At 48.6% G+C, this 23,029-nt stretch overlaps 1 protein-coding gene across 1 annotated transcript in view; it reads left to right on the top strand.

The window, feature by feature from the left end:
* LOC308578660 (FK506-binding protein 15-like) overlaps positions 1-22,765 on the top strand; it is a 28,521-nt gene extending 5,756 nt beyond the window's left edge. The window contains exons 3-26 of the mRNA XM_081179139.1: positions 267-393; positions 1,487-1,556; positions 2,833-2,907; positions 3,560-3,658; positions 3,939-4,088; positions 4,857-4,925; positions 5,792-5,935; positions 6,085-6,227; positions 6,808-6,860; positions 7,373-7,482; positions 8,046-8,127; positions 9,198-9,283; positions 10,444-10,534; positions 11,630-11,739; positions 12,729-12,836; positions 13,910-14,004; positions 14,498-14,600; positions 15,551-15,583; positions 16,447-16,618; positions 17,633-17,769; positions 18,371-18,454; positions 19,227-19,334; positions 20,811-21,406; positions 22,135-22,765. Coding sequence (XP_081035265.1) covers positions 267-393; positions 1,487-1,556; positions 2,833-2,907; positions 3,560-3,658; positions 3,939-4,088; positions 4,857-4,925; positions 5,792-5,935; positions 6,085-6,227; positions 6,808-6,860; positions 7,373-7,482; positions 8,046-8,127; positions 9,198-9,283; positions 10,444-10,534; positions 11,630-11,739; positions 12,729-12,836; positions 13,910-14,004; positions 14,498-14,600; positions 15,551-15,583; positions 16,447-16,618; positions 17,633-17,769; positions 18,371-18,454; positions 19,227-19,334; positions 20,811-21,406; positions 22,135-22,327 — 3,038 coding nt within the window. The 3' untranslated portion in view covers positions 22,328-22,765. The remainder of the gene's footprint in view (positions 1-266; positions 394-1,486; positions 1,557-2,832; positions 2,908-3,559; positions 3,659-3,938; positions 4,089-4,856; positions 4,926-5,791; positions 5,936-6,084; positions 6,228-6,807; positions 6,861-7,372; positions 7,483-8,045; positions 8,128-9,197; positions 9,284-10,443; positions 10,535-11,629; positions 11,740-12,728; positions 12,837-13,909; positions 14,005-14,497; positions 14,601-15,550; positions 15,584-16,446; positions 16,619-17,632; positions 17,770-18,370; positions 18,455-19,226; positions 19,335-20,810; positions 21,407-22,134) is intronic.
* Positions 22,766-23,029: the final 264 nt, after the last annotated feature.

Raw genomic sequence — 23,029 nt, 5'->3', positions numbered from 1 at the left:
TCTATGCCATGTACTTTGATATTTTTTGTAGTTTTTTAGCTTTTTCCATTATTGTTATTAATAATTTTTCTTTTGTAATTGTGGTTGTTTATATTTATCTGTATTTGTTTAAAGCAAAAAAAAAGTATTAAAAGAAAAAAAAGTCAACTTCCTGTTTTCCATAAATCTGAGCTACTGGCTCAGACAAGGGAGCTAACTTGGCCTGATATTTGCAAGCAATGCTCTGTTTGCAACAGAGCACTTACCCTTCTCATGTGCTGCTCCAGCTGCAGGTCTGTCTACCCAGAAGCATCCTCCTGCAGCTGCTGCTGCTGCTGCACCCACTGCTTCTCCTGTGCCAACTGCAGCAGTGCATTCAGTCTTCTTCGCTACAGCTGTTCATGCATATTTGTTGTGAGTACTACAGCAGAGGGGATGAGCTGCAGGGTGTTCTTGCTACCAAAATCCTGTGCTCACATCTTTTGCAATCATCTCTCCATCTTGCCTGGCTTGTTTGGGAAGAGGTGCAGCTGAATAATAATAATTTATTTTTTATACCCCAGCCACTCTGGGCAGCTTCCAACCAAATATTAAAAACAGTACAGCATCAGACATTAAAAACTTCCCTAAACAGGACCACCTTCAGTTGTCTTTTAAAAGTAAAATAGTTGCTCACTGCCTTATTGCCTTGACATCTGCTGGGAGGGCGTTCCACAGGGCAGGTGGCACTACCGAGAAGGCCCTCTGCCTGGTTGCCTATAACCTCACTTCTCACAGCGAGGGAACCACCAGAAGGGCCTTGGGGCTGGACCTCAGTGTCTGGGCTGGACGATGGAGGTAGAGCAACAGTGGGGGGGTGTCAATCGGGGCGAATGGGGCATCCCTCCCCAACCTCAGCCTGCCCGCACCTGCCTGTTGTTGTTTTTTTACTTCCAGCCAATCAGGCTATGGATATCATTGACTCTGGCTCTATGTGCTGGCTCAATTGCCGTATGCCATACCAGTGAAAGCAGGTCCAGTAGGACGCCACCCCCTCATTCTGCCCTCAGTTGGCTCCCACCTGCCTGCCTTCTTACGTCCAACCGATCCAGAGGGCAGGACTTCCTGTCAGCTTCCTCTTCCCCCTCAGTCTCCATGCTGCCATGGTAGAGCACAGCAGGGAGGAGGATGGGGACATCCCTAGACTTAGCTGGCCCTTCTTGTCGTTGGCTCTGGTGCCACCTAGAGTTGGGCTCCCTGCATTCACCCCATTGAGGCACCAGCCAACACTGAACTGAACTGAGGGTAGAGACCTCCTGGGATGGGGAGCTTGTGGGCTGATAAAATGTTGCTGGGCTGCTACCGCCCGCCCCCCACATCGCCCCTCACTGTTGGCCAGATGGCCTGGGCTGATGGGAGTTAAACAACCCCTGGGAAGTCTTTGTAAAGAGCTGCTTAATATAACCCATGGGGTTGGCATGGTGGCAACAATTGTGGGAAGCTAAGAGGTGTTCTCTTCTCATTCCAGTACCAATGGGAAATATGTGAAACATGGCAAGTATGGAGCAGCTGTAGTGGGCAGCAATGCAACCAAGGAGGTAAGAGGAGGAGGTGTGGTGTCTTGAAGTAGCCTGGCTTTCTGCCAACCTGCTGTCCTCCAGATGTTTGGGACTACAGCTGCTGTTGGTCCTAAACATCTGGAGGATACAGGGTTGATGTAGGTTGGGCTAAGGAAATGCTTCCCTTTGTCTGAATCCTGGTTTCCTGATGGTGTCTTACTCTGGAAAAAGCAAAGGTGCTGTTTTGGTTCTTGTCTCTTTCTGCCTAATCAGCTCACAAGGGTTATAGCTCCCATTTTTCTTATTCTGACCTCACTTCTCTACAAAAAGTATTCTCAGCAGGGAAGGGGCTGTCGCACAGCAACACAGCATCCAGTTTGCAGATAGAAGCTCCCAAATCCAATTGCTAGCTCCTCTGGGTAGGGCTGGGGACACTGCTGCCGGTCAGAGTAGGCAGTCCTGAGTTAGAAAGACCAGTGGTTTGATTCAGTCTGAGGCAGCTCCCTGTGCTCTTATGTAACTAGAACCATGTGGACTAGCATCTTGACAAAAGAAGGGCCTAGGGGGTATTGTGTGCAGAGTGGACAGAGGAGTGTGAGACAGTAACTTTGTCGTGGCTTGAAAAATCAGTAAACGTTCCCACCACACTCAAAAAAGGACAGGGGTTTCAGCAGCTTATGTTGGAAAAGGGATTCAGTTTTTCCAGCCTCTGTCCTTTCAGCTCAGTCAGTAGCTCTTCAGTGGTTTGTTCTGCCCCACTTTCTATGAAAGGATTCACAGGTGTTTTACAAGCAACAGATAAAATATGTCAGGAAACATATGCGTTTATTCCAGGAAGACTCTGGTATGATTGCCTTGTCCCACTCCCCTGTTGCAGGTGAGGGTGGTGGGGACAGGAGAAAACACTGGGCTGTCATTCCCATTTAGCTGATTGGGCGGAAAAGGACAGATCTCACCCCTTGGTTTCTCCAGGTGTAGGGAGCCTTTGGTTCTCCAGATGTCGCTGAATGACTGCTCCCATCATCAGCCAATGGGTGTTGTAGCTCAGCACCAAAGGCTCCCCACTCCTGCTCCATTGTAACGAAGTCACTCCACATGTAACTAAGCCAGGCACCTGCAACCAAAGCAATTCCTACGATGAACACCTCTGATGTATTTATATGTTAATATGTCATTTGGCTGTTGGGGTGCTGTGGAAACGCTACCTGGTATAAGAAGAGCTCCAGGTGCTTTTGAAAACAGCCAGCCCCGTAGTTTTTGATTCCTCACTTTTGCTCTTGTTTTCTTCTGTCCTTCCGTCTCTTGTGGAATCCAGTACAGAGTGCTTCTCTATATCAGCCAGCTGCAGCAGATTGCGACTGCCAACATCCATGCCTGTTTTGTATTCACGGTAAGCTTTGACGTTAAGACCTGCAAGGACCATGGCATAGGCTGAAGCTAAGCAGAATTCTTTGGTGGTTGGAAATGCACATTGCATATGAGGTCTCAGCTGTGGTCAATTAATTTCAGTGGGTCTGCTTTGAGTGGGGCTAATGCTTGTTGCAGGAGTGCCTGGCATGCTCTGGTCCATGGGGTCACAAAGAGTCGGACACGACTAAATGACTAAACAACAACAACAATGCTTGTTGCAACCCATTAGATTTGAATGGTGTTAGAACCAGGGGGCCCCTCTATGGATAAAATGCTTACATGGAGGCAACAAAGTAAAGGAAATGACATTCTACCTACTGTAGCTAACATCCCTTGGGGTAGCCCTCCACCCCGAAATCCTATAGCATTTTTCCATTTCTAAACATGACACACTACATATGTTGGTGTGTGTGTGTGTGTGTGTGTGTGTGTGTGTGTGTACTTAGAGTAGATTCACTGAAATTAATGCACCAAAGTTCATCATGTCCATCAATTTTCATGGGTCTGTTCTGAGTAGGGCTAACATTGGGACACAACCCAAAGTCTTTAGCAATACCCATCAGGAAGAAAGGTTTTTTGAGCAGAGGCTGTCTGCTGCTCAGAATTCCATTTTCTCCTTTCTCTTTCCGCAGGTGCAGCCCAACAACTACTGCACATTTTATGATGATCAGAGGCAGATTTGGTCCATCATGTTTGAATCAGAAATGGCGGCTGTGGACTTCAGCAAGCAGGTGCTAGAGGCGTGCATTGCATTGTGGGGTGGGGGGTGACTGTCCTGCAGACACTGAACTAGTGTTCGTGGGAGGTCAGCTCTCTTGCATCAGTCACCAGAAGCTTTCTCTGCCAACTACTAAGAAGTATCCAGGGAGAGCAAGGAATGGTGGTGTAGCCAGTTGGGGCCTTTTCAGGCCCCTGGGGTCTTCAGCCAGTCCTGCGCTGGGCCAGATTGCATAGGTGCGGATGACAATGCAGGCTAATGACACAAAGGGCCTTGGTTCTTCCTCCTTGCAGCTGTGCATTGCCAAGTATAACAGCAGTCGTTCTCCTGACTCAGTGCTGTGCCAGGATCTTGTTCTCGGAAACGGCCAAGGTGTGGCGACTGGAGATGTCCTGGGGATCACTTTTACAGGCTGGCTGTTCCAGAACGGTGGTCTTGGGCAGGTGAGACCTGGCAGAGGGGGTGGCTGGGGATGATGGGGGTTGAAGTCTCTAGCAGCACTGCATGGTCACAGCTTTCCCACTCCTGGTTTATAGATTGCATACAGCCCTTTTCTCCCACAACCCCATCCTTTTGCCTTTCAATAACATTGCAAGGAAATGAAACAGGAGAGGGACTTGGTGAGGTTCACCCAGCTTGCTTCACAGCTCAATGTGCATTTGACCCCAACCCCAATGGGCTCTAGCCAGTGCTTTTCCATGGGGGTTGCATTGGTTGCTCTCCATAGGTGGGGCCTATCCCAGCCTTGCCGCCCTTTCTCAACTGGGGATGCTGGAGAGGGAACCCAGGACCTTCTTCCTGGGAAGCACATGCTGTTAGGTCCTAAGCTACACCTGTCTTCAAGGTGTAGATCCTATTTCTCAACCATAATTCTACCCAATCTGCAACATGGGAGGCACCGCTAGGTAGGGGATTCAACATAGAAAGCTGCCTTGCACTGCATCAGGCCACTGGTCTAGGTTGGCATCGCCCACATTGAGTGGCAGTAGCTCTCCAGGCTTTCAAGCAAAAGCCTTTCCCTGACCTTCCTTGGAGATGCCAGGATTGAACCTGGAGCCTTCTGCCTGCAAAACAGGTCTGTGTCCCTGAGCTGTGCCCCGTCCTTCGGTACTCATTGCTGTTGGCTCAGCAACTGGAGTAGCGGAATGTGAACCTATTACCTTCCGCATTAAAAGTAATTTCACCTCATCGACCTTCCACTTTTGGAACAGGTTTTCGACTCAAATGTAAATAAAGAGAAGTTACTCCGTCTGAAGCTAGGCTCTGGCAAAGTCATCAAGGTAAGATGGCGCTATCTTCCCCCCGCAGTGCAAGAATTCTTTCTTCCACTTCCACATCTAAGCAGAGTTCAGCAGCCCGGGATGTGTGGAAGGCTGAATAGCAGTGATGTTTTTTGAGCTCAAACCCTGATCAAATGGCTTCCTCAAGAACGGCAGGCAGGTAACTGTCCCAGCTTGTCTACGCCTGCCAGGATCTGCTGGAGTGGGAGACCCAAACAGAGTACCTCGATCCATGCAAAATTCCTCATCCTCCCCTACTGGTCAGTCAGGCTTGGCCTTTCTTTACAGGAGGGGTGGGGAACCTCAGGCCCAGCAGGGACTGAAACTGGCCCTCAGGATTCACCCCAGGCCATGCCCCTCGCCAAGCCTGCTCTGTGGCCTGGACCAAAACAGTCCTGGACCTCCAGTGCTGCCTCTTGCTGTCCTGGATGAGAGGCAGAGGGGGGAGTGTGAGTGGGTGTCTAAGGTAGCCTATTGTACAAAGGGAAAAATTACATTCGTTGCCCCTCCCGCTTTCCCCTCTAGCCCCGCCCACTCCTGGCATGCTCCTCCCCACCAAGAAGGTTTCCCCAGAGGGAATGGTTTTCATCCCTGCTTTAAACTACAGTACTGTCCTCAAGAGTGCAAGAGATGTGTCAGTATTCCTGTGCCCTGCTCTCGACCAGCCTTTACCAACCTGACAAACATACACACAGATCCTGTGGACTCCAACTCCCATCATCCCCAGCCAGCACATGCTGATTGGAGTTGGAGTCCCAGGTATCTGGATGACGTCAGGTTGGCGAAGGCTGTGTGGTTCTGGCACTTAGCGAAGGTGGTCACCTAAACTTGTTTTCTGCTTGGTTCTCCATTTCTGGAACTTGAAGGGCTGGGAAGATGGGATGATTGGCATGAAGAGAGGAGGTAGGCGGTTCCTCCTTGTCCCGCCAGCATTGGCTTACGGGCCTTTGGCAGAAGCTGAACGCATTCCTCCGGACTCAACTCTGGCCTTTGAGGTGCAAGTCAAACGGGTGAGTGTGTCTTCCTCCCAACGTGTTAGCAACCAAGAGAACCTCAGAAGGTTGTTGGGTGGTCGGTCTACTGCCTGGATGAAGTTCTACAAATGGAGGCAGTGGTTGCCTTGACCAGACTCCATGATGCCTCTTTTTTGCTCCCTTAGGTGAGGTTTGCAAAGGGTGCTGACTCCGCCGGACAAAGCCTGGGCCCAAGGGACTCCCTCACACCTTCATCAGCACCACAATCAGAAAACCCCGCTACATACCCAGCATGGCTGACTCCTCCTACTCCCGCTCCAAAGCCAGGGTGAGAAATAAATTGAGGGTGCCCTTAGCTTTGAAGCCTTCCATTCTCCCAGTTGTCGCATCCTAACTCTGTATAACCTCAGCTGCATAACTCAGACCCCATCTGCACTGTACCACCTTGGGATCTACGGATGAAGTCTGGTATACAAATTCAATAAATCACAATAAATCATAAGTTCCAAATAGCGCCATGCCATTTTCAACAGCTGTGGCTTCCTCCAAAGAATCCTGAGGGCCACCTTTTCTCATAGACAACCTGGCAGGGGCCACATTCCAGGGCTGGGCTGGGGCTCCAGTGGACAGAGCAACAGATGCTGCTCCTGCCTTCTGTGCAGCCAGAAAATACTCCATGTGGGGCTTCTTTCTGCACACACCTCTCCCTGTCCAGGGAAGCAAGGTGCACTGTCACAGTTCAAGGACATATTCCAGCCAGGCTCAAGCTCCCTTGGGGAGGTAATGAGGTGGGGTAGGTGAGGGGCTTGGCCGAGGCAGAGTCCCAAAGGCCACTTGAGTATCCTACCCCTTAACAGACTCTTCATACTGTGCTCAGGTTTGTTAACTCCCTTCCTTCTATACTGCAGGGAGCCAGCTGTGCGTGCCAAATCAAGCTCTATTAACAAACATCTAGCGGTAAGTCCCAATTGAAGCCAAATCTGCCTATAGATTGTATAGTTCCTGTTGAATGTGACCAAAGCAATGAGAAGTAACTTGGTCCTCCCATAGAGAGTGGGATCCTTATTGGTGAGCATTTTTTGAGAAACTCAAAAGCTCCCACATAATAAAAGTACCGTATTTTTCGGTCTATAAGACGCCCCCTATTTTTTGGGACTTTGATTTAAGAAAATGGGGGGAAATGTATCCGTGTATAAGATCCCCCCTAATTTTGACATTATTTTTAAGAGAAAAAGCCTAGTCTTATACACGGAAAAATAGTGTGTCACAGGAAAAGCATATCATCAGTAACTATGAGTAATTAACATTTGATATTGTGCTTGCATAGACTTCTGAGATGGGTTTCTAAGTGGTTTTTTTTTTTTTTAAATATGCAGTTTTAAAGTTCTTTCATTAATAGTTTTAGAGTGAAAATGTAGCAAGGAAATGGTGTGTTCATGAGGGACCCCCCCCCCTTTCTCTTTCCCTGGACAGTTTCAAAAGTGAAACTGATTTCCCGTATGGCGAAGATGGGTCAGCCTATGCTACCTGTCCCATCCAGCACATTTGCACCCCAGCAAGACTCAGCTGACAAGGAGGTAGAGGTGTGTTAGCTTCAATTCCCAGGTTCTTTTCAGTGGGGTTTGTGTGTGTTGGCTGTTGCTGAAATTCAGGTAGGTTGGCAGGATGACTGTTGAGGAACATAGCAAGCTGCCTTATACCAAGTGAGACTGCTCATCCACCTAGCTTCCTACTGTCTACACTGACTGGCAGTGAAGGAGGGGAGGCCCTTTTTTTTAGTTGATTACAAACCTACCTGGTTCTCCAGGGTTTCAGACAGGGGGCATTCCCTGCCTACCGGGTATCAAACCTGGGGCCTTTTGCATGAAACTGAGGGTCTTGCCCTCCCCAGATCTAGTAGTCACCCCAAACTGGTTTTGGGTGTGAATCTTAATTTGCGGGAAAGCCTTGTAAGGATCATCAATCATTTTATTTGTATGTCGCCTTTCCCAAGTTAAAACAATGCTCAAAGCGGCTTACAACGTATTAAAAAAAAACCATAACTACAAATGTTCTGGCATGCCTCTCTCTCGTCAATGTGGGATTTGAAGCCTCCAGGGTCCCTTTCCACTTCCCAGGAGGGTTAATTGTGCACTTTCTTCTTCAGGAGCCGCATGTCATTCAAGAATTTTCAACCCTCTGTCTGAACGACTACCGTCCAATGGCCCCTCCTCAGTGGGCAATGCAAGGTAAAAAGTGTGTTCCCTTGTTGTGCCTTGGTGATGGTCACCAACTTGGGTGGCTTCAAAAGAGGGTTAGGCAAGTTCATGGAGGAGAGGGCTGTCAGTGGCTGGAAACCGCAGGAGGGGAGAGGGCTCTTGCGCTCAGGTGCTGTTTGCAGGCTTCCCATGGGGGCACCAGCATCTTAAAAAGCAGAGACATCACCTTACCAACAAAGGTCAGTATAGTTAAAGCCATAGTTTTCCCAGTAGTGATGTATGGAAGTGATAGCGGAACCATCAAGAAGGCTGATGGCTGAAGAATTGATGCTTTTGAATTATGGTGCTGGAGGAGACTCTTGAGATTCCCATGGACTGCAAGAAGATCAAACGTATCCATTCTGAAGGAAACCAGCCCCGAGTGCTCACTGGAAGGACAGATCGTGAAGTTGAGGCTCCAGTACTTTGGCCACCTCATGAGAAGAGAAGACTCCCCGGAAAAGACCCTGATGTTGGGAAAGATGGAGGGCACAAGGAGAAGGGGATGATAGAGGACGAGATGGTTGGACAGTGTTCTCGAAGCTGCAAACATGAGCCTGACCAAACTGCGGGAGGCAGTGGAAGACAGGAGTGCCTGGCGTGCTCTGGTCCAGGGGGTCACGAAGAGTCGGACATGACTAAACGACTAAACAACAACAACATGGGGGCACCTGGTTGGCCACTGTGAGAAGAGGGTGCCGGACTAGATGGGCCACTGGCCTGATCTGGCAGGGTTCTTCTTGAGTGCAGTGGCTCTACTCAGTAGAATTTAGTTGGACACAACCCAGAAGCCAGCATGATGATTGTGCATGGAAAGCGGAGGAAATCTGGATGTGTGGGGATGGGGGGAGCAGTGTCCTTCATTTGCTGTAGATCAGCTTGAGCAGAGTCTGCATCGGTCACTGGCATTGTGTTTAGATGCTTGAATTGATCTGTTTGTGTGCTGACTCTTCTGGGCTCCTTTGGGTGGAAATAGAGACAAACATGTTGATGATGATGACGATGATGATGGACTGCTTGTATTGAGATGGGCAACGCTGATGCCTCTGCTTTCTTCCTAGCTCCTCATCCAGCTGTGTCGGGGCTCCAGCCGCCTGCTGCCCCCCAGCCACACCCACCTCTTTCAAGAACCCCTCAAAACTGTCAGGTAAGGAGTCCTTTGTAGGCAGGGAAAGGTTCTTTCATAGGCTGCCAGGTGAGCCACAACATCATGCTCTGTTCCCTGGTTTGCTCAAGACAGGGGCATGCGACTAGCAGGCTTGACTAAGTTTCCTCATCCTTTTCTGTCAGTGTCAGGTCTTCATTTGCAAAATAGGGAGGGTGCAGCATAACCATGTAGCCTTATTGGAGTTCACCGATTGGGTCTGCGTTGCTCCGGGACAGGAGGAAGGAAGTCAAAATGACACCGAGGTTGGTTCAAAGAAAGAGTTTATTCTGCTCTCCGGATAGCAGAAGGCACTTGCGTGATTAGTCCCCAGCAAGTCCAAAGAAATGACAAGTTTCATGCAGTATATATATCCTCCAGGCACCCTCTCCCTCCTTCCAACCACATCAGCCTTTGTATGCAGGTTAACATCACATATGTTCCTGCTCTGGTACTCTCAACCATAAAAGGATCTTCCTTCCTGTACTTCTGACCATATCTGGGAAGAGGTAATCATCTCCGGGAACACGCTCTGGTGTTTGTTCCCGGACCTGGGTTTGTGTGTCAGAGTGTGTCCAGGACGTAAGATAAAGCACAGACGTGTCTGCTCTCTGTTCTGTTCTACTACTGGTACAGTGAAGGCCATGGTTGCCGTCACAACTGATAAAGAAGAGGGCTCTGAGCACTTGTCTATACAGCCGGGCTTTTGTTTATGCATTGAGCTCTGCTGGATGAGGCCAATGGCCTATCTCACCCAGCATCCTGTTCAGATGGGGGCACCAGTTCTCAGTGGCTACCTGGATGCCCCAGTGCAAAGTGCACAAACAGTGCCTGCATGCAAGAGCTCTTTCCCCTCCTACAGTTTCCAGCAACTGGCATTCAGAAGCATTCCTTCTTCCAGCCATTAGCTGTCGAGGCCAGTAGCCATCAATAGGCGCCTACCCATGGATTTGCCCAATCCTCTTTTAAAGCTATCCAAATGGTTGTCCATCATTGCCTTTTGCAGGAGAGGATCCCTTGCAGTCCTTGGCCTTTGGGTCTTCTAGCCCTTGAGAGCAGGCTTAAGCAATCCTGCTGTTTTAATGGGGGACCTTGTTGCCGTCTGTTTGGTCAGTGTGACAAGTCACCTGACTCTCCTTTCCCTCCCCCACCTGTGTTCTCAGCCTTATGCAGGGATGCCATATGCTTACCCCCAAGTGAGTGCCGCAGTTTCCCAGCTCCAGCCTGTTGGGTTGTGCCCAGCTCCTTTCCAAGGTATGTTCAAACTGTGCACTATGTAGCTTTGGGAGCTGCTTCCAAACATTAACTTTTTTAAAAAAGCAAACCCCTTTATTAACATTGTTGACAACCCAAAAGTCTGGTAGCAGGTTTGCTATATATGAAGAAAGCAAACAATAAATAATAAGAGAAAGCAATGGTGACTCACCAGTATTAATTAAGACACCTATATTTCCCAAACTGGTACGGATAGGGAATCTTGAGCATCTGCCTCTGTAGCCCAGGAAATGAAATCCTACCTGTTGAGCATTAACTCAAGTTAGAAATCCCCCTGTTCAGAGCATCACAGCCTACTGGATCAGGCCAGTGACCCATGTAGTCCAGCATTTTCTTCTTACAGTGGCCAATCATTATGCCTGTGGGAAACCCACAAGCAGGATCTGAGCACCTTTCCCTTCCTGTGCTTTTCAGCAGCTGGTATTCAGAAGCATTTATTGCCCCCAATTGTGAAGTCGGAACATGGACTCATGGCTAGTTGCCATCAATAGCCTTCTCCTCCTCCGTGAATTTGTCCAATCCTCTTTTAAAGCCATCCAAGTTGGTGGCCATCACTGCCTCCAGCAGAAGAGAGTTGCTCGGTTTAAGTCTGCACTGTGTGAAGAAGCATTTCCTTTTGCCTTATTCCAGCCGTTTAAAAGCTGGGAAGAGGCAGCTAAGTTGCCTTATAGTCCCCCACCCTAGAAGATTCACGGCTGCTTGTTAAGATGCTCAAGGACAACTGTGTTCTTTTCTCCCTGCCCTTTCTTATTGGTGTGACCCCTCTTGTCCCGCCCTGTCCACTTCTACAGTGGTACCTCGGGTTAAGTACTTAATTCGTTCGGGAGGTCCGTTCTTAACCTGAAACTGTTCTTAACCTGAAGCACCACTTTACCTAATGGGGCCTCCCGCTGCTGCTGCTGCGCGGTTTCAGTTCTCATCCTGAAGCAAAGTTCTTAACCCGAGGTACTATTTCTGGGTTAGCGGAATCTGTAACCTGAACCCAAGGTACCACTGTATTTGCTTCTGCTGGCAGTCTCATTTTGAAACAACAATAACAAACACAACCTTGCAAAGTCTTCTTTCCTGTCACAGCAGCTGGAGACCTTGGTTCATTCCTGCTGACAGAGACCCGGCAGCAGAACACAGAGATCCGCCTGGCCGTTGGGAAGGTGGCTGACAAGATGGACCAGCTGTCAGTCAAGGTAATACAGAACTTTCAGGATAGGAAGCTGCTTAAGAACTGCCTTGCTAGCACTTTCCAGAAACAATAGGAAGGTGTTTTTCTCGCAACAGGCTTTTCCAGTGGGCTGAAAAGCTCCCTCCCCTGAGGTGTTGGTTTTGTATTGTTGATTATTTTATTTCATAAAAAACTCAAAGCACTTTACCAAAAGAATAAAACAATAGAATTATTAGTAAAAACAATTTAAATACTCAAAAAATTAAAACCAGCGATAAACTAGAAACCTATCAGCATTCTAGAAATCTAAAGAAGCATGTGCCGAAAAGGGTACAGGCGGTTCTCCATTTACACGGGGTTTGCGTTCTGAGGCACTGTGCATGTCAGCTTGCCCCACACCCCTGCAGGGCCAAAACTGGTGCGCCCACAGATGGGGAGTTGCCGGTACAGTGAAGGTGCCTGCCTCATATTGATAGTTGTTGTTCAACTGTTTTAAGGCTTTTAAACAACTTTGGCGTTTTATCTTCATTAAAAAATACATATATCAGGCAGTATATACATTTTCTGAAATAATAAATCAGTCTACCTTCAGGTTTTGCTTCCGTTTCATACTGTTTGGAGAACTGTATCTAGCTGTTTTTATAGTAGGCTTGTGAATTGTCTTTTTAATCTCTGATGGGGGGGGAGGTTTGGGACGAGGGAAGTTGCTTCAGCTAGGTGGTGGAGCACCTTTTTGCATGCAGAAGGTTCCATGTTAGCTCCCTGACGTCTCCAGGAAGGACTGGGTGACTCCCCAGTCTGAAAACCCAGGGAGATGCTGCCCGCCAGTGTTGACAGCACTGAGCTAGATGGACCCAGTGGTCTGATACTGAGCCAGGTTCCTGTGCTCCCGGCAGTTTCTCTCCTTGGCAAACAAGTGAGCAGCTCAAAGGGCCCAGGCCTGATCTGGCTTCTTCTCTCCCATGTGCTGATGCTTCAAGCTGCATCTCCTTTCTCTCCCCACATCCCTTGCAGCTGGAGGAACTACGGAAGCAAAACTCTGGCCCCGGTTTGCTGCCAGGCGTCTCTTCTGTTACCATGGAAACCTCTATGATCATGAGTAACATCCAGCGTATCCTGCAGGTAAAGAGCCTGTCTACTTGAGAGCATGAAGACTAGAACCTTGCTTTTACCTTCAGGTGAAGGGTCACAGCTAAGCGGCAGAGCATGTGATTCGCAGGCAAAAGGTCCTAGGTACAGCCCCAGTGGTGTCTCCTGGCAGGGCTGAGAGAGACCCTGTGCCTGAAACCCTGGAGGAGACCCTGCCAGTCAGTGGGGAGCCTTGGGCACAGATGCTGCCCTGTCCTTCCCTGTTCCTGCTCTGCACCTTCCTTGAGTTCTTTTGGCCAGCTGGAAGTGTCTTTGTTGCTAGCCTGGATGTGGAGCAATCGGTGTAGAGACTTCTAGTCTCCTGTATTATAGCCACATCTGTTGCTCCACCCACTTTTGTCCCTAGCCCCGCCCACACCTGGACAGTTGATCCAGAGGCAAGGCAGCCTTTGGACTGGCAGAGGTTCTTTGCCCCTGTTGTAGGCTGCACTGAGCTGGATACACACAACTATCTGGCTTGAGCTAAGGGAGCTTCCTCTGTTCCAGTTCCTCTAAGGCTCCACTAGCAATTGGGCTTTTAGTATTGCAGCTCCAGACAGTTTCCAGCCCAAATCAGACCAGGGCCTAGTGTGACGCTGTTCAGATGCCTCTTGAAAGCATGCTTGCTTTGGAGGGCTTTCCATCCTGAGATGTCAGTTATGCAGATCAAGTTTTATACCTGCTGAAATGGTGTTGTTTTTTAAAGTTGAGTAGAATAGATGGGCTTATTGTATCAGAGTTTGTGAAACTGATTTTATTCATTCTCAGAGCTTGGATTTCTGTGTTGTATTTTGCTTTTACCATGTATCTTGCTTCCATGGCTTCATGCAGTACAGCTGTCTCACAATTTGCTTACTAAATAAAGTTTACCTAAGAGGCTTGCTAAAGGGGAGCAGCTCCAAACTGCCCATGTTCTGTCCATGACCATGGCGGAAGACCACAATGATTTCTCTCCTCAAATCTGGGTCCCCGAGAGAGGTTGGGGAAGACATTGTGGCTGGAGATTGTGAGAGTTGTAGAGGCCAGGACTGCCTCTGACACATTCCGTTTTGCTCTTTGTGCCACAGGAAAATGAGAGGTTGAAGCAGGAGATCGTTGAGAAGAGCAGCCGCATTGAGGAGCAGAACAAGAAGATTGGTGAACTGATTGACCGCAACCAACGGTGAGGGAGACTCTTGCTCACTTTTGATGCTCTGTGAGAAACAGCTGGTATTTGTGGCTGAAGCCTAAAGCTCAGGTGGCCTGGCTCAATCCCCAGGCACCCCAAGGCTGCTGCCAGTCAAAGTGGACAATACTGGGCTGGATGGACAAATAGAGGATTACAGGAATATAGCCAGTGTGGGGTGGCAGATAAGAGGGTCTGTCAGAGTAAGATCTGGGAGACCAGGGTTCCAATCTCCACTCTGCCTTGAAGGTGACCTTGGGCCAGTCACACTCTCTCAGCCTAAGCTACCTCACAGGCTTGTGAAGATAAAAAAGGGAGGAAAACTATATACCAGTATTTGAGCTCCTTGGAGGAAAGATGGAACATGAAATAAGAACTATTCTGATTCTGATATAAAGGATAGAAGCTCTCCTAGGGTGGCTTTTCAAAAGTGAGATCTACATATGATACTGCCTTGATTCACGTGTGTAAAAAACAATTCTTCCCCCAGCTATGTGGAGCAGAGCAACCTGTTATCTGAGCAGAGCAACAGCTCACTGCAGAGGACCATGGAGCACACCCAGGCAAGGGTCCTACATGCTGAACAGGAGAAGGTAAGCCCTGGCAGTGTGGCAGCCACAACAGGAAGGCCAAGTGACTGAGGCTGTGGGGAGGGCAAGGGCTATCCCAGGAGTTCACAATCGCTAGTGCAGGTCACAATTCCCCTTTGCCTGCAGGCCAGAAAGAAGTTACATTTCTGAGCAGCAGCAACAACAAAATAGAACAAACGACTGGCTAGGTATACATGCACATACAGGTAAAAGATTCATAAGCTTCAGGTAATCCTTTGCAAAGCACCTCAGGTTGAATATGAGAGAACAACAGAATGTCCCTTTAAAATCTAACAGAGTGGGTAAGGGAAAAAATGCAATACATTAGTCTACAGTAAGTTCTCATTGGCTGCATTCACATGCCATGCTGAACTGTGGATTGGGATGACGTGAGCAAGGACAGTGAATATCCCCCTCACTTCCTCCTATGCAGCCAAGAAGAAGGGTGTGAGAGTTTCCACTTCTAGGTAACTGCTGCTTCCTCTGTTTTCTGGACTGAGAACAGCCATTAATGTTAAGCAGAATTAGTTTCTGAAGTTAGCTTATTGAAACAAACATTTGAAGTTGGTGTGTTTGATATTACCCATAGTTGATGTTAGCTGCAGCTCGTTGTCCCAGGCAACACAGCAAACCATGGCTGGGCACAAGTGTCAGGGTTCCTGGCCGCATGAGAGGAGGAGATGTAAGGGGAGAGCATGCAAGTCCAGGTTTGCTGTGGCTTGTTCTTGCTTGGGCATCAGCGTGCAAACCCTGCCATTAAGGGATCTTCCATGCATCTTACCCTGAGTCTCTTTGGATTTTGAGTGATATAATCAGCCCTTGGACCACAGAATAAGCAGAGTGCTCTTAACCCAAAATGCCATTGCCTCTTTTGATAAAACTTTCTCCCCTCTTGCTGTTCTTGCTTCTGGTGGTGTTAACTCTCCTCTCCTTGTCGCCGCTTTTCTCTCTAGCACATGCCGCCACTGGATCAGGGGTGGGACCAGGTGAGGCATTGTCCTTGGGTGTCCTGATCACCTGAGCACTTCCTTATTCCTTTCATACTTTCCAGGTCAACCATTTCATACTTTTAGCAGGGGAAAACCCCACGCCTTCTGCAGGTGTCTCTCGTTGCGAAGCCTCTCTGTGCCTTGGCATACCGGCTTCAGTGACAATGGGTTTTTCTAAATCAGGGGTGGGGGGACTCCAGGCCCCTGGACTAAAGGCCACCTTCCAGGCCTATGTGCCTGGCCCTCAAAACTCCTTCCAAGCCACGCACCCTCACCAGTCCTACATTGCACCCTCCTTGAGTGCTTTTGCCTGGCTGGATCAGGCCCAAAGCCTGTCTTATTCTCACAACCAGATGTGAATCCTACAAGCAGGATCTGCACTCACCCCACTTGCAATTCCCAGGAACAGCATGCTGTCTCCAACAGTGGAGGGAGACCCTAGCCCTTGTGGCTGCTGGCTGTGTATAGCTTTTCCTGCCCCATTGTTTTGTCTAATCTGCTGCTAAAGCCATCCACCTTTTTGGCCTTCATTCCATCTTGTGGGAGAGAGCTCTGCTGTGTGAAGATGTCCTTTATTTTGTCTGTCCTGAATTTTCTGGGGAATCCTTTTCTGCTCTCCATTTTATGCACCTTTGTCGTGCATGCTTTCTCCTGACCTAACTAAAAAGCCCAAGGCTTCTGCCTCCCCCTGCTCCTCATAGCCTTGCCAGTAGACCAGTTCTTCAGGGTGTTTTCTGGGAGACTCATTCTTAGCATTTGGGACCCTCCAAAAGCACAGCTCTTGCATCCTCCCAGGAAAGGTCTTGTGGGCTCTCCTTCCCCATATGTTCTCCTATCTCTTCTGCTCCTTTGCATTGCAGGTCAGGATCAGCAAGGAGCTAGCGGAAGCCACGGCGCAGATCTCCCAGCTCCAGCTGGAGTTGACCCGTCATCAGAAGCAGGAGATAGATCTCCACTCCCAACTGAATGAAGCCCTGACAGAGTCGGAGAGGCAGAGAGCCCAGGTCAGCCGACTGCATGCACAGCTGGCAGGTAAGGGAAGCTGAGAGGAGGCGCTGAAATGGCAGAAGAGCACTATCCAAGCACATGCAGAGTAGTTTTATCATCCTAGGAAATTCTTTAGCTTGCGGGTAGGGAGCCTGTGGTCCTCCAAGTATTACTGGCCTTCACCTCTCATGAGCCCCAGCAAGCGTAGCCAGGGATGATGGGGTTGGAGTCCAGCAATCTCTGGAGGTCCTGCTCCTTAGGGCCTCCTGCAGTGTAGCTGTTAAAAACTCAGACACACAATCTCCAAAAAGACTCTTGACTTTAATTCCATCTGTTTAAAAAAGGCAAGCTTCTGATCTCTGCAAACTTGATTGATTGTTTTTCTATGCTCCTTTTTGTTGAAATGAATCTCCAGCTTACAAACAATAACATAATGTAACATAATAGAAAATGGGTTCGTGCATATTCTGCACCTTCCTTGCCCTGCATGCAAGAGCAGAGCAGTGTAAGAGTGAGATATGTCTATAAACGCCATGATCATCACAATTATAACAAATAAAGGCTTGACCTATCTCGCTTTGCATGTCATGAGTTATCTCATATATTAGTTTCACCTTTTAAGTTGAAGTACTGAAATAAATGAACTTTTCCATGATATTCTAATTTTTCAAGTTTCACCTGTATGTCTTTAAAGTTACACGGAGGCCCCATCCACACTATACAGCGTTATCATGGCCACTGCAGTCAGTCATGGCTTTCTCCCAAGGAATCCTGGGAAGTGTGGTTCATTCCAGCTGCCAATAGTTGTGTTGAAGTTGAGAGCCCTGCTTAAGTGGCCATTTCCAGCATAGTTTAACAGTCTGGGAATTGTAGCTGTCTCCGGTCTCCCACCACCCCTCAGCACCCTTAAGAGAATGTTCCCATTTCCCAGAATGTTTTCTGGGAAGCTGTGAGTGTTTGACGCATATAGTGCAGATGGCGCTTTACTTAGGCTTAGCTACAGCAGTGGATGGAAACAAGGACATGCATTGTAACCGGCTCTGTGGCCCACCTCCACAGAACTTCAGAAATCGTCTGACGTCATGAAAAGCAGATACCATGAGGAGAAGCTGAGTGGGGAGAAGTTGGATGAGAAGGTGGTAGCCCTGGAAGAGGAGCTGGCTGATCTCCGCATTAAGAAGGAGAATCTGGAGAAGGTAGTGCCCAGGGGTGGCAAAAGTCATCACCCGAGGCCAGAAGTGGCTCCCTGGAAAACTCTCTCTGACCCTTAGGATTATCCCAGTGCCACACCCCTCCCCTTCCCTCACAGCTTTGCACCCTTGACTGTTCTTTGCCTCCCTGGAAGATCTAATAATAATGATGATGATGATGAAAGAATCTATACCCCGCCCATCTGGCTGGGCTTCCTCTTTCATTCTTAAAGGGAGGATTGAAAGGGACAAGTGGGGAAATTAACGTGTGTTGCTCCACCTACTTTTACTCCTGGCAGGCGGCCCCCAAGAAGTGATAGTCAGTGGAGTCTAGTCTATTAGGCAAACAGGGCACTGCCCTCACCCAGCCACCACTGGCTTGCCTTCTTCCTTACAGCCAATCAGGATGTGGCTCTGCCTGTCATTGGACTCCTTGCCTTCTGCCCCACCCACCTCAATGGGCAGGAGCCACCTATCCTTGGAACACCTCTGCTCACTCTGCTGGGTTCTCATGTCTGCCATAGGTCTCTCTGCTTACTGTTTATTACAAGGGCTCCTGAACTGTGGTCTGCGGACCACCACTTAGTTAATGCTGGTTTCCTTCTAGCTTTCCCTGCTTAAAACCACAAGAAGCTCAGGGAACGAGAAGCTGTCACCACAGCAGGAACAGCCAGAGCCTGTGAAAGGCAAGGTCAGTGGGGCTCTCTTAAAACATCTTGATGGAGGGTCTGCGGTTCTAATGTGTCCCACAAGCTTGTTACACATCTGTGCTGTGAACCAGTGTGATGCTGTGTAGTAATGCAGAGACTGAACTGCATTACTGTATATAGAGCTTAGCGTTAGCTGAAAAAGCAACTCATAAATTACATGTTGTCAAAGGCTGGAGGACCCTGAAAAATTCGATGCAGGCAGCTGGGTAGGAGTTTACCTTGTATACAATCTGTAGAGAGAGACACTGGACTCCCTGTCCATAGTACAGTGTGAAATGTGACTTGCCTAATTGGTCCCAAACTTTTGGAAGGGCACCAGGTTGGCAGAGGCAACAGCAGTTAACAACAGTTTAAAACAGTTTACAGTCTCACAAATAAGGTATCTCCTAAAAATACACACTCTGTAACCTCTCTCTGTAACAAACCCTGAAGTGCTCTTGAAATAAGAAGTGTTAAGGAAAGCGGCGGGGGGACAAGCAGTAGAGAGAAATCTTAGTCACATTCAGCAAAAGCAATGGCAAACCACACTTCTGTAACTTCAATCGGGAGTTCTTACCTGTTAGTCTGAACAGCACTGCAATGTCATCTATCTCTTGGCACGTGGATGCTATCCAGATAATGTATGTTGGTTGTAAAATAAATGAATAAATGAAATCACCACCACATTTGGCTGTCCAGAAGCTCTTGCAAGCCCACTGTCCTTGCTGGTGTTGCTTCCCTGCCTTCTGACTCTTTGGCATCATCCTGCCCCAGGTGAAGAAGATCATGAATGAGGTCTTCCAGTCCCTGCGGGGCCAGTTCAACTTAGAGGAGTCCTATACTGGCCAGGAGGTCCTGGGTATCGTCCTGAACGCCATCAAGGTACAGCCCAGGGCAGATGGATCCTGACACATGAATAAGATGCAGATTGAGTGAACTGGTCTAGCATTTCTCTTCCTTTTTGTATGGTTCCAAATGTCATGAGTTTGGGTGCCAGAGTTTTGGGTGCAAGATGCCCATAACTACTGGGTTTAGTAAGTGTTAGAATTTAATCACTGCTTGGAGAGTGAAACTGAAAGTCAGACGCTTAACAGCTGGACTCAGCTTCCTGTGTTGAGGAGATCGCTTGAGAGGTGGGCCATTAGAGAACTAATAATGAAGATGATGATGATGATGATGATGATGATGATGATTTATTTTGTTTATACCCAGCCACTCTGGGTGGCTTCCAACACATATATAAAACATAGTCAAACATTAAACATCTTTAAAAAATGGAACACTTTACCAATTTGCAGAGGCCATGCTAACCTCTTTATCAATCCAATTTTAGTATACAGTATGTGCTGCAGACAGAAAGATGGGCCATCAGCAAGACAGACACTCTACCAGCCAGCAGATGGGTGAAGCCCCACCCAGAGCTTTGAGATAGTGAGTTTGAAGACAGTGCCAATGTTTTAGTTAGGAGGAAGTTTTAGGATTTCAGTTGGCTATGGTGTGATCAAAAGAAAAAAGGCTTTCAGTCTGTTAAATGCAGCAAGCTGGAGAGGCAGGATCAGAGCACAATGCAGACTGACAGTTTGAATTAGAGATTGCAGCAATGGGAAAAACGGGACTCTCTTGGAGTGTATGCTGGGGGCCCCCTCCATTACAGGCTCAGGTGTAAATAAACTATATATCATTATGACACCACAGTCTACACTGTGCCTCATTTCCAAAGAAACACAGGCTAAGTGTCTAGACCCCTGCAATATTGCACATATTAGGGTGGCATTTAGCCCCATATTACTAATCATGGGAGCAGCAGAGAGGGTGAAGCCCAGCTCTCTAGAAATACAGTGGTACCTTGCAAGACGGAAAACTCGCAAAACGAAAGGGGTTTTGGTTTTTTGAGTTGCTTCGCAAGACGATTTTCCCTATGGGTTTGCTTTGCAAGACGGAAACGTCTTGCAAGTTTGTTTCCTTTTTCTTAAAACCGTTAATACAGTTGCGACTTGACTTCGAGGAGCAACTCATAGCACGCGGTGTGGTAGCCTTTTTTTAGGTTTTTGAAGACTTGGGTGATTTTTGAAGCTTTTCCAAAACTTTTCCGACACCGTGCTTCGCAAGAAGAAAAAAACCGCAGGACGAAAAAACTCGCAGAACGAATTAATCTCGTCTTGCAAGGCACCACTGTAACAGGTTGTATCTAAGGTACTACAAAGTGAAAGTCACTTAGCTGTGCCTGTGTGGCTGAGTAGGGATTCAAACCCTGGTCTCCTGAGTCCTGGTTAGAGACCAACCATTACACAGTACTTTCATCAGGGGCTGCAGTCGTTTTTGTGGCAAATAATCCCCCCTCCCCTCTACTTGTTCCAGACAACAACTCTGCAGCTGCTGGAGAGTCAGGAGGAGCAAAGGGGGAGCAGCAGCACCGAGGAGGAAGGACCTGCGGGAAGGAAGCAGCCAAGTGCCGTACCCCTTTATGGGGATCCCCACAGCAACTCTCTCCTAGAACCAGCACCAGTGGCATCCCCCGCTCCTTTGGCTAATCTGAAAGAAAGCTCAAGCAGTCCTCCATCCACCGCTCTCGAAGGAGCCCAAGACAGTCTGCTTTTTGCAGCTCCTGAGGCTCATTCTTCGGAAGCACCGGTTGAAGAAACACGTGCAGCCTCTGCTCAAGCTGCAAGGCTGCCTCTCAGGCTCTCCGCCAGAATTGAGAAGGAGAGGCCAAGCACTCAGGGTGAAATGGACACAATAGACACCGCCATTCTGGCACCTCCAAATCCAGCAGCGGATGAGATGGCCCCTGCAATGGAGGGGCCCACAACGGGTCCAGAGGGCAAGGAGGAGAGTGGGGCAAGTCAGCACACTGCTGGCCCCACTTCTCAAGCTGCTGTAGCCGACAAGCAGCAGGACTTGGCTGGAGCCTCACAGCCAAGACCAGCGTCCAGCCCCATGGAAGCGGATTCCAGGTCTGTGCCAGGGCGGGAGGGGGACGGGAACTGTACCCATTATGAGTCTCTTGCCTTTCCGTGCCTTCCCCCCCACCCCCTAATAACATGGGGTTTAAGGCACAAAGGAAGACCCTGGCTCCCCCTTGTTGGGTGATAACGCCAAGGCCTGTTGCCTCCCCCCAACTGCAGCGTCGCCTGGGATTCATTCCTCGGGTCTCCCGTCACACTGATGTGGCCCATATCCAGGGACATGAGCACACAGTGAGCAGAGTTCAAAACAGAAGCTCAGCCTTGAGTAGTAACATCTAAGCCTAATTTATTGCAAATTAAATCAAAGGTAACAGAACAAAGAAAACATGGCTGCTCTCTCTGTCTTTCTTCCTCGGAGAGAGAGCGGCAAAAAACTAAAGCTATACAGAGTGGAAACAACATATCTCAATTTCATCTCACAAGACTCCCACAATCAGTGCTGGAATGTAAACAGACATGTGACATGTAACAATCCCACACACATCTGCAGTATGGGAGGAATGGAATTCTCAACACCCCTCTGCTCCATTCATTGACATCAGCGCTAGCACTCCCCGACTCCCTCATTTAACCCCCACATCAACCCTGTAAGGTAGGCACTACCCAATGAGCTTCAGGACTGAGTAGAGATTTGAACTCTGGTCTCCCAGGGTTCTGGTCCGTTAACCACTGCATCACTCCCACTCTCCTTTTCCTTCTGTCTTTTTCTCTTGCAGTCTTCTTGAGGACAAGGGTGGTTTCTTCAAAGTTGCCACTCCCAAGCCATCAGCATTGGGAACTCTCTTGGCAGAAGACGACGACGAGGAAGAGGTGGTAAGAGCTTTGAGGGAGTGCAGTGGTGTATGGTGCCATTTGGGACGGCTTAAGGTGGCAGGCATAGAGGCCCTCAATAGGTGTTTGATAAACTAAAGTGGTAGTGTTTTGTTACCAGGGCACCACCAATCTTTCCTGTGGCTGTTAGGGGCACTATATTGTTACGGTTTTGTGGCATGTTCATATTTGTTTCAAGCATGTTTTCAGCCGCTATGGCCTTTGAGTAACAAGTGACTAACAAGTCCAATTAGTCCAATCACTTTATTAGGGTCAATGTCCACTATTCAATACTAACAATAGCTGGAACCATAGCCACTGACGGGCAGCAGAGCCAACTACTTCCCGTTTTGTCCTCTTCTTCCCTGCTGAGTCCCACAAGGGCCAACCCTGAGACTTACTAGGAGAAAGCTAGAGCCCGCATCCTTGGCTTCCTTCTCCCGCTTGCCTTGCTGATGGTCCTGCTCAGCTGGCCACCTGAGTCAGAGCCTGCTCTGCCAAGCAGCAGTGACCTAACCCTGCCTTTTTTTCTCTCGGTTTCAGAGCCTTAAGGGTCGGCCTCCCCCCACCCCACTCTTTGATGATGATGACGATGACGACGATGACCTGTACCTGCTGGGATGAGCAGCTTGGAAAATGCCATGGCAATACTTTCTTTTCTCAAGAGCTTCAGTGATTGCTATCTGGGGCTGAGATGGATGGAGCTGGGGGTTTTCCTGTGGGCCTCCCCAGATTGCTCATTTGGGCTTTGGTGGCCTTAATTTGTGGTTTTTGAGGCTGCTAGCAGGAAGAGGGGTGACT

This window comes from Podarcis bocagei, assembly GCF_964188305.1.
Source record: "Podarcis bocagei genome assembly, chromosome: Z".
Classification (NCBI taxonomy): Eukaryota; Metazoa; Chordata; class Lepidosauria; order Squamata; family Lacertidae; genus Podarcis; species Podarcis bocagei.
The sequence above is the reverse complement of the archived record's forward strand: the minus strand, read 5'-3'. Positions and strand labels throughout refer to the sequence as shown.